At 37.8% G+C, this 13,271-nt stretch overlaps 1 protein-coding gene across 1 annotated transcript; it reads right to left on the bottom strand.

Moving 5' to 3' along the window:
• Positions 1 to 414: 414 nt before the first annotated feature.
• LOC107689110 (methyltransferase-like protein 2-A) lies at positions 415 to 5,025 on the bottom strand. The gene is made up of 9 exons (XM_016487017.1): positions 4,773 to 5,025; positions 3,986 to 4,074; positions 3,509 to 3,735; positions 3,115 to 3,164; positions 2,970 to 3,030; positions 2,723 to 2,862; positions 1,610 to 1,716; positions 1,049 to 1,114; positions 415 to 865 (listed from the first exon to the last, which is right to left on the bottom strand). The coding sequence occupies exons 1-9, from the start codon at positions 4,934 to 4,936 to the stop codon at positions 717 to 719; spliced, it is 1,053 nt and encodes a 350-aa protein (XP_016342503.1). The 5' UTR covers positions 4,937 to 5,025; the 3' UTR covers positions 415 to 716.
• Positions 5,026 to 13,271: the final 8,246 nt, after the last annotated feature.

The raw sequence follows: 13,271 nt of genomic DNA, 5'->3' as shown, positions 1-13,271 counted from the left end.
AGGATACGTCAATGATTATTATAATGATTAATTACTACTGATATCACATCTCAAAGCATGTGCAAAATGTAAAATTTAAATAAAAGTACAATGAGAATTTATTTACTACAATCAAGTGTCAGTCACTTTTAATAAAATAGTCTGATGAATGAAAAAATGTGGAAGTTCACATTTGATTAAACCATTTACATGTATCCAGTTTGCAATTATCCCTGATATTTCCAGCTTTTCCATATACATGGCAATCCAGTTTCATTTAGTGACCGCAAAACAAACCATAATAATTAATTAAAGAGCCAATGAAATGAAAAATTTGAGTTTTGTGGCTTTTAGCCATATATTAGCTTTGTAACTGGTAAATGAGAAAATAGAGAAAAAAACGAGAAGCTGAAATTCAGAGAGAGGCTTTGATTTAATACATCATGTAGTTTATTCATAAGATTAAAAAATGTCCTTAAAAACATGTGATAGACAGAAAGTTTAAAGTCCTCAGGTGCATCATGGGAACTCATCATGTCCTCCATCAACATTCCCAAGTAGGCTGCATAAGATTGAGTCTCATACCAGTCAGCGCATTCAGCATGTTCAATCACGTGTCAGTACCGCAATCCTCCCTGTTGTTGCAACCTGTCCATCATCTTTAAAACAACCATATCACAATATTCTCATGGTTCAGCCCAGATGTTCTCGATCTCTCCAAATAAGCGGTCTTGATTCTAAGGGGGCACCAGGACCTTGCGATACTTGCACTGTACCCAGACTCTGTACATTGTCAACTGTTTTCCTCTGTTCACCTGTAAGCGTCGGTCCACTAAGTTCTGCACCTTCTCCAGGCCGGCACTGGAGAACAGATCATGCAGCTCATCTACAGGAAAATGCCAAAAGTCAGACAAATATCCCTGCAAATGTTTATAATCCCATTATTATTATATTCATATTTTAGAATTACTTTTTCATGACATATTGTGAAACCAAAGTGTATTCATCAAACAGAGGTTATCTTATTAGACTGTACAAGTGTACAATGCAAGTCTGAACATGCATTTACCTTGTGTGAAAAAGTAGACACGTGTTCCATCCCCTCTAACGTAGAAATTTTCCGACAAGCACCTCCCTGATAAAGAAAAGAACAAGCAATTAGGTTTTTGTTGTATTTAAGATTATTGCCATATCAGCTTAATTTCATGGCAGATACAGATTAAACATTCAATAAACACAAACAATCCAATAAATAATACATTTTAATACATTTACATTTAATGAAAAACAAAATATATGACTGAACCAATTTATACATACCTAACTCTATTAGAGATTTTTTTTAAATTACACTTGTGATAAAAATTGTAAAAGTTTCTCTGGGTTCATCTTATAAATTAACTCCTCCAAAGTTTAGCCTGAAAAAAAAATAATTGTCTTATGAGAATAAAAGTGCAATATTGACATTTTGGCCTGCAAAATATGTTAACGCAGACATTTTTACTTGGTGCATTTTCAAGTTTCGAACACGATGCAAGACAGCCTACTGCAATCCAGACATGACCTACAGATTTTCTTTTGAAAAGTTACCTCGAAAGGCATAGACTTTTCACATGGACGTATCATCTACCTTTTTTGAAACGAAGCTGTGCCATGTCATAGCGGCCATAGTCTCTCAATAACAACACTCCTCCAGGTTTCAGCAATCGTGCTAACCTATTAATAGAGTTCTGCATCCTGAAAGAGACAGATTAAGAAGTTAATGCATCGTTGTGGTCGACATCAAGAGGGCAGACAATAATATGCAAGGGATGATGCAGACAGATTACTCCGTTATGTATATTTTGTGATAATGTACTATACATTACCCTACTTATTACATGGTTACATTTTGAATAAATAGACATGAAATAGTTGCTTGAGTTAAAAATTTTCAAGAGTGATGCGAGAGACATGAAATTATCACAGCAGTGTAAGAAAGTCCATTCAAACTAGCAACGATAAATATAACAATAAAGTTTTAAAAATTGTTCCAATTCTATGATTATAGTGAAGTCCACATCGCAACTATAATTATAACAACACAGAGGAACAATATCATTGGAATAACTTTCAGAATGTTTTTCTTTTCTAGCTGATAAACAATAATATTGACAATCAGTCAATCAGAACCCACCTGACTTTAAAGAGCTCAAGCATTTAAAGCAGCAGACGACAAAACTGCAGGGCGCGCTTATAATAAACAGAACGTTATGATCTGCTGGTGAAGACGCTAATATCTTTATAGTTATTGTTCTTGGTGTGAACAGCCTTAACGGTCACTAAGCAAAAAATAACTGACAAAATAGCGCCATGATGGACCAATCAAAATTACATAATGCCCACCACCAGTTTCAATCACTTTAAAGCAGTGGCTTTCATCCTTTTTGACTCCAAGGCTTCCTTTTGTCCAGAACAATATTTAAACGCCTTCCTATCTAAGCTGAAATGTACTTCTGGTGTTTCCGTTGTAATAAAAATAAATACATTCAAAAATATATCAGTTTATCTTTTTGAGTGTTTTTTTTAACCATTTTAATTAAGATTGTTAATATAACTACATTTAAATCATTTTAAGACTTATTAGGCCCCCCTGGAAAGTCCTCCTAGTTGAGGACCACTGTTTTAAAGGTTACATGCTTGATGAAAACAGTGCGAGGCATTGTTCATTTCATTGCTCACTCACAGTGTCATTTACACTCACTTCTGAGGATGCAGGGCGGACAGCACGAATATGAGGACAATGACGTCCAGACTGTGGTCTGGTATTGGATACTCTGCAGACGCATCACTCATATCATGGACGAACGCATGACAACACGACGGGTCATATTCAGGATTTAACTGCCAAAAAATGAATCGAAACATGCATAAAGATCATCTATAAATGCAGAATGCAGATTTCTTAAATAAATAAAAAAAATAGATGAATGAAGCTTCCTGAAGCTTACTTTGACAAGGTCAACAGCCGTGCTGGAGAAATCACAACAGTAAACAAAGAGTCCTGGATCACTGTAATGCAAAAAGAAAAGTTATTTAATCTGTGTGGGTGACAAACACTGAGGACAGGTCTGGTTGGTTTATATCTGGACTTACTTGTTGGTTTTTAAGATGGGAAAGACTGTATTGCCTACTCCACAGCCTACCTAAAGACCCCCAAACACACACACATACACAGGAGAAAATGAGGCTGGGGCTCGCTACTGACAAGGCTTTCATTTTCATCAAGGCTTTTCATCACAGAATAGTTTATAGTAAAATTTAAAACCATCATCCTTACGCACTCTCATTCCATGTAATGAAAGTGAATGGTGAGTACAACTGCCACTGGTCCCCATTCATTTTCATTGTATTAAAAAAAAGCATGGACGTTCTTCAAAATATCTGCTTTTGTGGTCCATGCCAGAATGAAAATGAGTAATTAATGTGACAGGACTTTGGGGTGAACAAACCCTTTAAATATATCTACCACGTAAAAAAATAAAATCACCTCCAGGATGCGATAGGATGCAGAGGCTCCAGGAAATTCGGTGTCATTGTGAGTCGAGGGAACATCTTCAACATTTAACAGATTCGCCTCAGCGTCTTGTGGAGGCTTTTGTTGAGGGGCCAGCTCAGGAAACTCTGTAAACAGCCAGTGGCGATCCTTGAAGAAGCGGTTCTCATGAATGGTGTAGAAATCATTCCAGTACTCATTGGCCCTGTTGTCAAACTCCTCTGAAGGAGATACAAACAAAGAGCACATTTAGTCAAAAAACAACAACAACACCTGGATGATTTTAAACAGCATTTTTGGAAACTGAAATAAAGATGAAATTAAATAAAAATGGAAATATTAGAATTTAAAAATTCTAAATTAAAAATGTTGGCATTGCAAATAACTGTGTTTTTAATTGTGTTTAAACATCTTTAAAAATTTTTAATACATTTTTATTATAAAGCTAACATAGACAGGTGATGGATGAACCTTGTTTTTCTGCTGGGAGAGGTTGGCAGTTTTCCTGCACCTTTTTCTGGGCGGCCTGCTCCTGTTCAGCTGACCACTCCACGTTATCCCTACAGGAGGTGAAATACCATCACAGCGAGCGACATAGGAAACAAAACAGGTCTATTAGAAGGATGCACAAATATAATTGAACAAAACTACAGCAGCACACAGTCCTGTTATGTATCACATACAGAAGCTACAGCTAATCAATGCTTTATGTCATTCTATATAGTCTGTACTCTGATAATGCAAGTACTTTAAATCACTCCATAATACATAATATTAAAGGCTACAAGATTTTTAGGGTTTTAGTTTTGTGATTTAAATAATAATAATAATAATAATAATAATAAATGAATTGATAGACATTCTATATAAAAATTTGAAATAAAATTAATAGCAAATTAGATGTTTAATTGAGCAGAACTAGAAGAATATATATTCCCTTAACTTGTCAAGATTTTTCAATTATTATTTTACAATTTAAAAAATAAAAATCTAAATTTTAAGATACCCTGATATTTTCAGGTTGGTACCCTGCGGTTATTTCTCTACTACACAAACATGTCCTCCTCTAGTGTTAGGAGAAAGACAAACCTAACAGCTACTTAGTGAATTTAGCTTGGAAACACCTAATAAGGTTTTTAAAAAACTGATAATCCTATCGAAATGTCCAGAGTGAGTGCCAAACTGACAGCATGGCCAGACAGAGTCAGTGTTTGCAGTCTGGAGTACGTGAATGAGACAGACATCCAGCCTAACATACCACGCGTTGTGCTGAAACACCTGTCGCGGGTCTGTGAGGAAGCGAGTGCCGAACTGCGGTCGTTTCTGGGCCTCAGCGGAATTCTCCGTGGGTCCATTCGCAGTTTCTGGCATGTTTTCTGCGGAGGAAGGACCAGCAACAACAGCAGGAGCCGCCATGCTCATGTGAACCGGACGCACATGGTCGTTCAGTGTCAGTGTCTCCGCCCAGTTCAGCAGCTCGCCCAAAGAAACATCGCCACCTATCGACCATTCTGACATAAATTGCACAGACATTGTGAGAGTGTTTTTCCATATTTACTTAACCGGTGACACAAATGGAGAACTCAAAAAATTACCAAAAAATAAGGCATGAAACATAAGCATAAGCACCACGTTCATACGAAAATTAAGTAAAATTTGCATAGCCTAATATTGCATAACTTATCAAACTCATAAAACTTAAAAAGACAGGATCATATAAGAACTAATATCATTTTTCCTTTTATCACAATACCACCGTTAAGTTGACTTATGGGGTAAACTTACCTTATTATTTTTGCCATTTTGGGTTTAGTGGTGCTGTTTAGCAACAACCGGCTTCTAGCAATTTATTAATATGTTTCTTTTTTTCTTACTCTAATCAAAATTTTTCAAACCAAACTGTAATATCTGGTATTCATTTCATTTCACAGCCTGTTGCAATATCCTTTAGTCATCATCCTCCAGAAACTGACTTTTTTTAAGTATTATTATTGGAAAACAACAGCAGAAACATGATTAGTAAGAGTTGATTAATTCTGTGATGTTTACCTTTCAAAATATACCTGTTGGGTAGCTATATTTTTTTCAATTGTGTAAATAATAAAACTATAATTTAGAAAGCTTATAAGTGCCTGAGCTTGACCAGAACGTATTTATGAAAGTTTGGTAGGCCTATACACTTTTATAGAATAAATTTGTTAAGTTAGCGATAATGTACATCCAGCCAGTTGTTATCGCAGAATAACCCCCTTCAGGGTGATACAAGACCCCTCCGCTTCGCGTCGATGTACATTATCGCGACTGACCAATCAGAATCAAGTATTCCACAGAGCCGTGTGATAATATATTAATAGACCATAGCCTAGCCTATATAAGTAGTGAGTTCTTCATTCATTGTCACTGTAATTAACAATTATTATTGTTGTTGTTTAATTGGGTCGTAGTAAAGGAATTGTAAATTGGTTATTAGGTGTGAATAGTTCTCACTTTAGATTAGGTCACGAAAAATGGGAAAATGTCATTAATTAAGTGCTTTAAACCAGTGCTTGAAGTGGGCCGGTAAGCACTTTTAGTCTTTAGCGTACTGGCACTTTTTCGTGCGTACCGGCACTTCTGACATGTTGCCAGTGTTTAGATTTTGCTACCTCCCATTAAAACAGATGGTAGCATAATTCGATAGCGAAAAGTGCTGCCTATCAGATTTTGATTCCAGCATGATATTAATAAGGTGTGAGGCTTTATTAACATTTACACCTACCCCAACCCTAAACCTACCCTTACAGTAGGATAAATACAATGTTGGTAGCATAATCTGATAGGTAGCATTATTTGTCAGAACACCTGTACTCCGAGTCAAAGCATCAGTGTCTGGGTGATTAGAAATGACACTATTAAGCACACTACCCAGGAGGTCATTTGAAACTGGTAAACTTCTGGAAAGTTCAAGGATCCAGTAAGGGAATCCATTAGTAATAAGTTCAAAACAGCACTAATGCAGAGAAAACAGGCTGATTTCATCAGAGATGGCAGAGAGATTAGTGACTCTGGAGACCTCTAGGAGTAGGGTTACCAGACGGGAGGCCTCCAGAGCGGGGCACCATGGTGGATCTGTCAGCTCTGGGCGCCAAGGCGGAAGAGGGACCACAGGAGGACATGGCGGAGTAGGGAACACAGGAGGCCAAGGCGGAAGAGGGAACACAGGAGGCCATGACGGGGTAGGGAACACAGGAGGCCATGGCGGGGTAGGGAACACAGGAGGACATGGTGGTGCAGGCAGTTCCGGAGGTCATGGCAGAGCAGCCTTCGAGGCCGTGGCCTTAGCCCCCGCCTCGGCCTCTACGGCTGGAGCCCTACTACCCCCCAAAAAAATACTTCGGGACCTTTACAGGTTCCGAGGCCTTCCGTGGGCCATGACAGGGGACTGGAGCCCTCCCTGGGCTTACTTGCGGACCTGTAGCCCTCCCTGGGCGGAACTGGGGATCGGGAGCCCTTCCTGGGCTCGGCAGGGGATCTGAAGCCCCTCCTGGGCTGAACTGGGGATCGGGAGCCCCACCTAGGCTCGGCGGGGGATCTGGAGCCCTCCGTGGGCTTTACTCGGGAACGGGAGCCCTTCCTGGGCTGAACTGGGGATCGGGAGCCCCACCTAGGCTCGGCGGGGGATCTGGAGCCCTTCCTGAGCTGAACTGGGGATCGAGAGCCCTTCGTGGGCTCGGCGGGGGATCTGGAGCCCTTCCTGGGCTGAACTGGGGGTCGGGAGCCCTTCCTGGGCTCGATGGGGGATCGGGAGCCGTTCCTGGGCGGAACCGGGGACCGGGAGCCCTTCCTGGGCTGAACGAAAGGGCTTGCCATATGCGGGGCCGGCGACCTTGACTTGGCGGGGCTGGCAAGCTTAACATCTGGGCGGCTTGGTTCTGAGCGTCCGGCGGGCTTGTCTTCTGCGAGGCCAGCGGGCTGGAGATAGCCCCGGCTGGCGCTTGACAACGGCGCGGCCGACACGCTTCACAGAACGGCGGTCTTCGTACCGCGGAGACAAACGGGGGAGAAAAGGAAAACCAAAAGACTGTTCAAAAAAACGAAAACAAAACACGGAAGAAGGAGCGCCGCTTACTGTTCTGGTCAGTCATTCTGTCACGGTTCACACACACGAGGAACACGGGAACGAAGGAGCGAGGAGACACGGAGTAAAGTATCTCAAAAGGGTTTATTAAACAAAGGCTGGGGATCACAGGACTCGACAGATCAGGATGACAGAATGACGTTTAACGACTGACAAAGGACAAGAACTAGAACACACTTTAAATACACAGGAACTGATGAGGGGAAGACAAGGGACACCTGGAACTAATGACAATTAACATAGGAAACACCTGGGAACAATGCAATCAAAACACGAGACAGAGAAACTGGATGACGGAGCACATAGGGAGCAAAGACACACACAAAACCTGGCCCAGAGTCTGACAATAATAATCTATAATAATGTAAGTTAATGTAATGTAATTCGTTGTAAAATTGCGAAAATGTAAAAGTAAAGGGTTGTTTAAAGCACTTAATTAATGACATTTTTATATTTTCTGTGACCTAATCTAAAGTGAGAACTATTTATTGTTAAGTTGTTAACAAAGCATTATCTAACTCTTTACATATGAGCTAATTAAGCCATAATAATTTGTTAATTACTGACAATGTAGTTGACAATGTAGTTGACTCAATACAAAGTATTGAGTACAGTTTAGAAAACTATGAATTAACAATGACTAACAGTTTGCAAATGATTTGTAAGTACTTGTATACCGTGTATACTGTGTAAAGTGTTACCTAGTTATAGTTATAGACAGTTTGGTATATTTATATATTCCAACAGAGCTATTAATACATTTTAATACAGCACCACAGCACCAGAGAACCTATAGTGTAACTGCTGCCATGGAAACAACAGTTCCAGAAGAGTTCAGTGAAACTCCAGAAGCAAGTGCATGCCTTGTATCTATGGCAACAAAAGTTTCAGAGGCAGCTGCAGTCTATATGCAAGAATGTGTCAAACTAAGCCTGGAAGCTATGTAAAAGTGTTTAAATTTTTTTCTGTCTTGCTTTGCACTTTGTGCTGACACTTCATGCATTAAGGCGGTCATTCCGCATATTCATGAATGCTGAAGAGCGTTCCTATTAGAACAATCTTTTCTTTCAAAATCTTTTCTCTGTGGGCTTTGGCACTCTATGCATTAATGAATCCACTTGTGACTGACAGAGACATGGAATGTAGTTGATATGATCATTATCGGTGCCTGACTGGGATATGACAGTCCCCTACTTCTCCTCTTCAAACTTGGCATATTCACAGCAGTCATAAACAGTTTCCACATGAGTGAAAGCAGCCACAGCAACAGGATAGCACCAGTAATAGAGAGACCACCATGACATCAGGACCCTTAGGACAAAAAATAGCCCAGGAATGACAGGTTGGGATGTACTGTATATAGCAGTTCATAAGAGGGTCGTATATGAGAATGAGGAGTTATGAGCAGAGTGTCCCTGAATAATATCTGACAACTTCATGCAACATAACCTGCTTCTCCCTCACTGACTTCCTTCCTCTCGCATGGTTCTTTTTATAGTGTAGGGAAAGGATTATCACTAAAATCATTTAGGGCATCTTTATTTCCTCTTTATTATACAGATAATTTGTTTAGCATTATGTAAGTGACTTTTTATGTTCTAAAATGTGTCTGTTTTTTCAACTTTCTCAAATGCATGAAACTTTGATAGCCTAAGTAATGGCCTGTAGGATTATTGCATCAAAAATAAATAAATGAATAAATAAAGACTTGCTTATCAGTGAATCTTTTTCAGTGAATGGGTTCTGTCAGAATAAGAGTTCAAACAGCTGATAAAAACATCACGAGTAATCCATACAACTCCAGTCCGTCAATTAATGTCTTGTGAAGTGAAAAGCTGCATGTTTATAATAAAGAAATCCATCAAGGAACTTAATTTTAAACCATTGCTTCTGACCAAAGTTCGAGTCCATAATACATAATAACACTTCCTCCAGTGAAAATTTCCATATACTGTTGTCCTCTCACATCAAAATCCACTTACATTTTTGTTTAGAACTGTAAAAATGCTACAGTAAAAACCTGTTAAATGGTTAACGGTAAATTCCCCTACTATATACGGTGAAAAACTGTATTGGACATTACATGTATTGGACATTAATTTTACATAAATTAATTAGTTTTTGGAAGTGAAAAAGACCGTATAATTTACAGTGAATAACCGTAAATTGATATTCCCAGAATTCCCTGCGTTACATTTCAAATTTGATGTTTTTTTGTTGAAATAACTCTTCTTAGTTTTTTCTTATCAGTTTTGTATATTAGGGTTGTGTGTTACACCTAATGTTGTTAAATTAATATTTATTGCATTATTTCAGTTTCATGTGTGTTACCATGATGGTGTTTAGTGTTTGTGTGGATGACACTGTGCACCTTCTATATATGTTATTATTTAAAAACTGCTTGTGATGGGCTTTGGTTCATCATGTGACTTTCTCATCACCACCTGCATTGGGTGGTTATCAGTGTATTACAAAGGTACAAAACAGATTTCAGTATTTCAATAAGGTTGGTATATTAACATTATATCAGTTAATGAAATTACGGTATTTAAAACCGTAAAACCTAAAATGTTGCTACCGTATTTTTTACGGTAAAATTCCGGCAACTACAGCTGCCGTTTTTTTACCGTAAATTTTACGGATTTTTTTTTTACAGTGGACTAGTTTTTGCTTGTAAACGGTACTTGATATTTCTCTCCTGATTCAGACGAGGCGACTTTTTCACTGGAGAAAGCAATATTTGCGAGGACTCATATTTTATTTGTTGGGGTATATATATGCCTCACAAGATGTTAAATGATGGACTGTAGTGGTGTGCATTACTTGTGGATTATTGTGATGCTTTTATCAGCTAGTGATGTAATGCTAAATTTGTCCAAATCTGTTCTGATGAAGAAACAAACTCATCTACATCTTGGATGGCCTGAGGGTAAATTTTAAAGTAAATTTTCAGCAGATTTACATTTTTGGGTGAACTATTCCTTTAATAAATGAATAAAACCTTAAAAAGGAGTGAAAAGAATAGTTATTATTATTAATGTTAAATAAAAGTTTAAAACAGGCTGACCAATTTAGACTTGCAATTAGCACCACATTTAAACATCATAATAATACCTGAAATTCATTTGAAGAATAAAGTCATAGTTCCCCAAAATGTTTAGACATCCAGTTATGAGAAACCTCTCACAGATGAACAGCTGATTGTAGGAACAGTTGTGGTTTCTTGAAGAAACCAGGCTCCCTGTAATTAGGAGCTGCTGATTTGAGTTGCACAAGATGCAATTTGTGTCTTAGTTTGAAGTGCTTTTTCTCACCACCTGTGAGTCACAGATAAAGCGTGTGCTATTGTTGCCTCATGCACGGTTACTCCCATCTTGAGGAGCTAGACAGAGGATCTTAACTCCTCTGGTGCAGCCATAGTTATGTTAACACAGAATCTGTACACATCTTTCACATTTTATGTACAGATCTGATAATAACAAACATTTCCTGCTGACAACCATGTTTTAAAGAAGATGGCACATTCTGATTGTTTTATCAGTGTTGCAACATTAAATTGTAATGCATTACTTTTAAAAGTAACTTTCCCCAACACTGATTAAATGTATAGTTCCTCCAAAATGAAAATTCTGTCATCTTTTACTCACCATCGTGTTGTTTCAAAACTGTATGACTTCCTTTCTTCTACCACAAAAGGTGATGTTTAGGAGAATTTTCACACATATACTTTGTTATATAAAGAAAGTGTGACATGATTCCCACTTAAAACAGAACAATATAGCACAATAAAAATTAATTATGTGACTCATGAGCTTTGTGTGAGGAGCAGACTGAAATTTAAGTAGCCTATTGGCTGTAACATTTTACATTTTGGACAAACAGGAATTATAGATGTTAAGCATTTTAGTACTTCAAGTTAAACTAAATGAAAATGAGAAATGTTGCCTTGGCAACCAGTTAAAATAAGTTTACATTTTCATATATTTTGTTTTATTTCAGTTCATGTTTATTTTATTTCAAGTAACAAAATTGTTATTTCGTTTTAAAAACTCTTGAATACAAAAGCAAATGAAGTGAATTTGTATTGAAGTGAAGGAATATAAGTTGAATATAAAACTGTATATATTTTCTATATGTAGACCACTTTCATGACAAGTAAAACAAACAAGTTTATCATGAAAAATTATTTCTTAATCAAACTGTAAACTCCAAAGAGACACTTTATAATTAATATCAAAGAGTAGTTTAAAATTCACACTTCATTATTATTTAGGCTACATGGTTGTTACTGTTACGTGCTGGCTGTAGTAAACGCATGGAGAATATTCCACATATAGTCCTTTAATAATAAATCCACAAGGAAAACAACCTTCGGAATCCAGGAACAGGTGAAGTACAACAAACAATAACCTGCAAAGGACTGAAAAGAACAGGGAGTATAAATACAAAAGCGAGGGACTAATAACTTAATAAATGGAACACAGGTGAACAGAATGACATAATCAAGACAACAAGGCAAACTAAGTCAAAGAAAAATCAACACAGAAAACCACATGTAACAGTTACATGTAATAATGACTCTAATAATTGCTGTTACATCCATGCAGAGAGTGCAGATATTGTGTAATAGCATTACCAAATTAGGCTAGAAAATATATGTAACATTTGAGGCTAATGCTTAGAATTGTATATGATTTGATCTATTTCTAAGATTGCATTCCATTATGTAAACGAGACACACCCAAGACAAGACATTTATGACTCAGCTTCAGTACTTCCTTCATGCTAACCTAGGCATGGGAAACCAAATCTAACTTCCTCCTGAAGCCTTCAGCATATGTCACAGCTGTGAACCACGATTTGCATTTGCTAGTCAGAGGCAGGTGGGCTTAAGGTCTGACAGACACAGACACACAAAAAAAAGCTTATTAATAACATTACGTCTAAAGCGAATTTGATGTCCAACCACAGCAGGGTCTTACACAAGTGTATTTCCTGTGAGTCACTTACAGGTGTGTTTATTTGTGAATGTGGGTGAAACTGTGTTTATTACCTCCTGAAAGATCCAGGCACAGGTCAGATGGATCGACAGACAATCTTTACAGTCGCTCAATCATATGGGAAGTGTTAGACAGATAAACAAACTGGAAGTAGAATCTGTCGCTGTTTCTACAGAGAGAAGTGAAATATTATGAGCCGTATGCATTCCAGAATTTTACATACCTGTTTCATCATGACTCAAGGAAATGGATTTGAAAATTGTCATTGGGAAAGACATTATCTGCTTTGCAGGAATAGAGTCAGTGGTACGTCCCTCTACTTCGTTCTTTTCACATTGTAGACAGAGAACAGTAAGTAGCAAAACCATTCCCATTCTCTAAAAATGTTGTTGCAGATGGGTTTACTTTTTTCACACTCCTTATGATCATTTAAAAGTATTTAAACACAACACACTGTACCTAAACCTGACAAACAGGAAAAACAAACTGAAAAACTTTTTGGCCATCTTAAAATTTGGAATATATTACAATTATTTTTACAAGATGACAGTTGTAAGATGAAGTGAAGTATCACATTTCTAGAGTGACACTACTACAGAGACAGGTTACCAAATTATACCTTTTAAGGGATAGTTCACCC

The sequence above is a fragment of the Sinocyclocheilus anshuiensis genome, unplaced genomic scaffold (assembly GCF_001515605.1).
Source record: "Sinocyclocheilus anshuiensis isolate Anshui unplaced genomic scaffold, SAMN03320099.WGS_v1.1 scaffold653, whole genome shotgun sequence".
In the NCBI taxonomy this organism is placed as follows: Eukaryota; Metazoa; Chordata; class Actinopteri; order Cypriniformes; family Cyprinidae; genus Sinocyclocheilus; species Sinocyclocheilus anshuiensis.
The sequence above is the reverse complement of the archived record's forward strand: the minus strand, read 5'-3'. Positions and strand labels throughout refer to the sequence as shown.

What these genes read in the sequence shown, in the direction of transcription:
- LOC107689110 (XM_016487017.1), bottom strand. Translation starts at nt 4,936, where the DNA reads ATGAGCATGGCGGCTCCTGCTGTTGTTGCTGGTCCTTCCTCCGCAGAA. An exon ending in TCCGCCCTGCATCCTCAGAA is followed by an intron (nt 1,717 to 2,722) that starts GTGAGTGTAAAT and finishes TGTCTCTTTCAG; the next exon opens with GATGCAGAACTCTATTAATA. An exon ending in ACAGCTTCGTTTCAAAAAAG is followed by an intron (nt 1,115 to 1,609) that starts GTAGATGATACG and finishes TTTCTTTATCAG; the next exon opens with GGAGGTGCTTGTCGGAAAAT.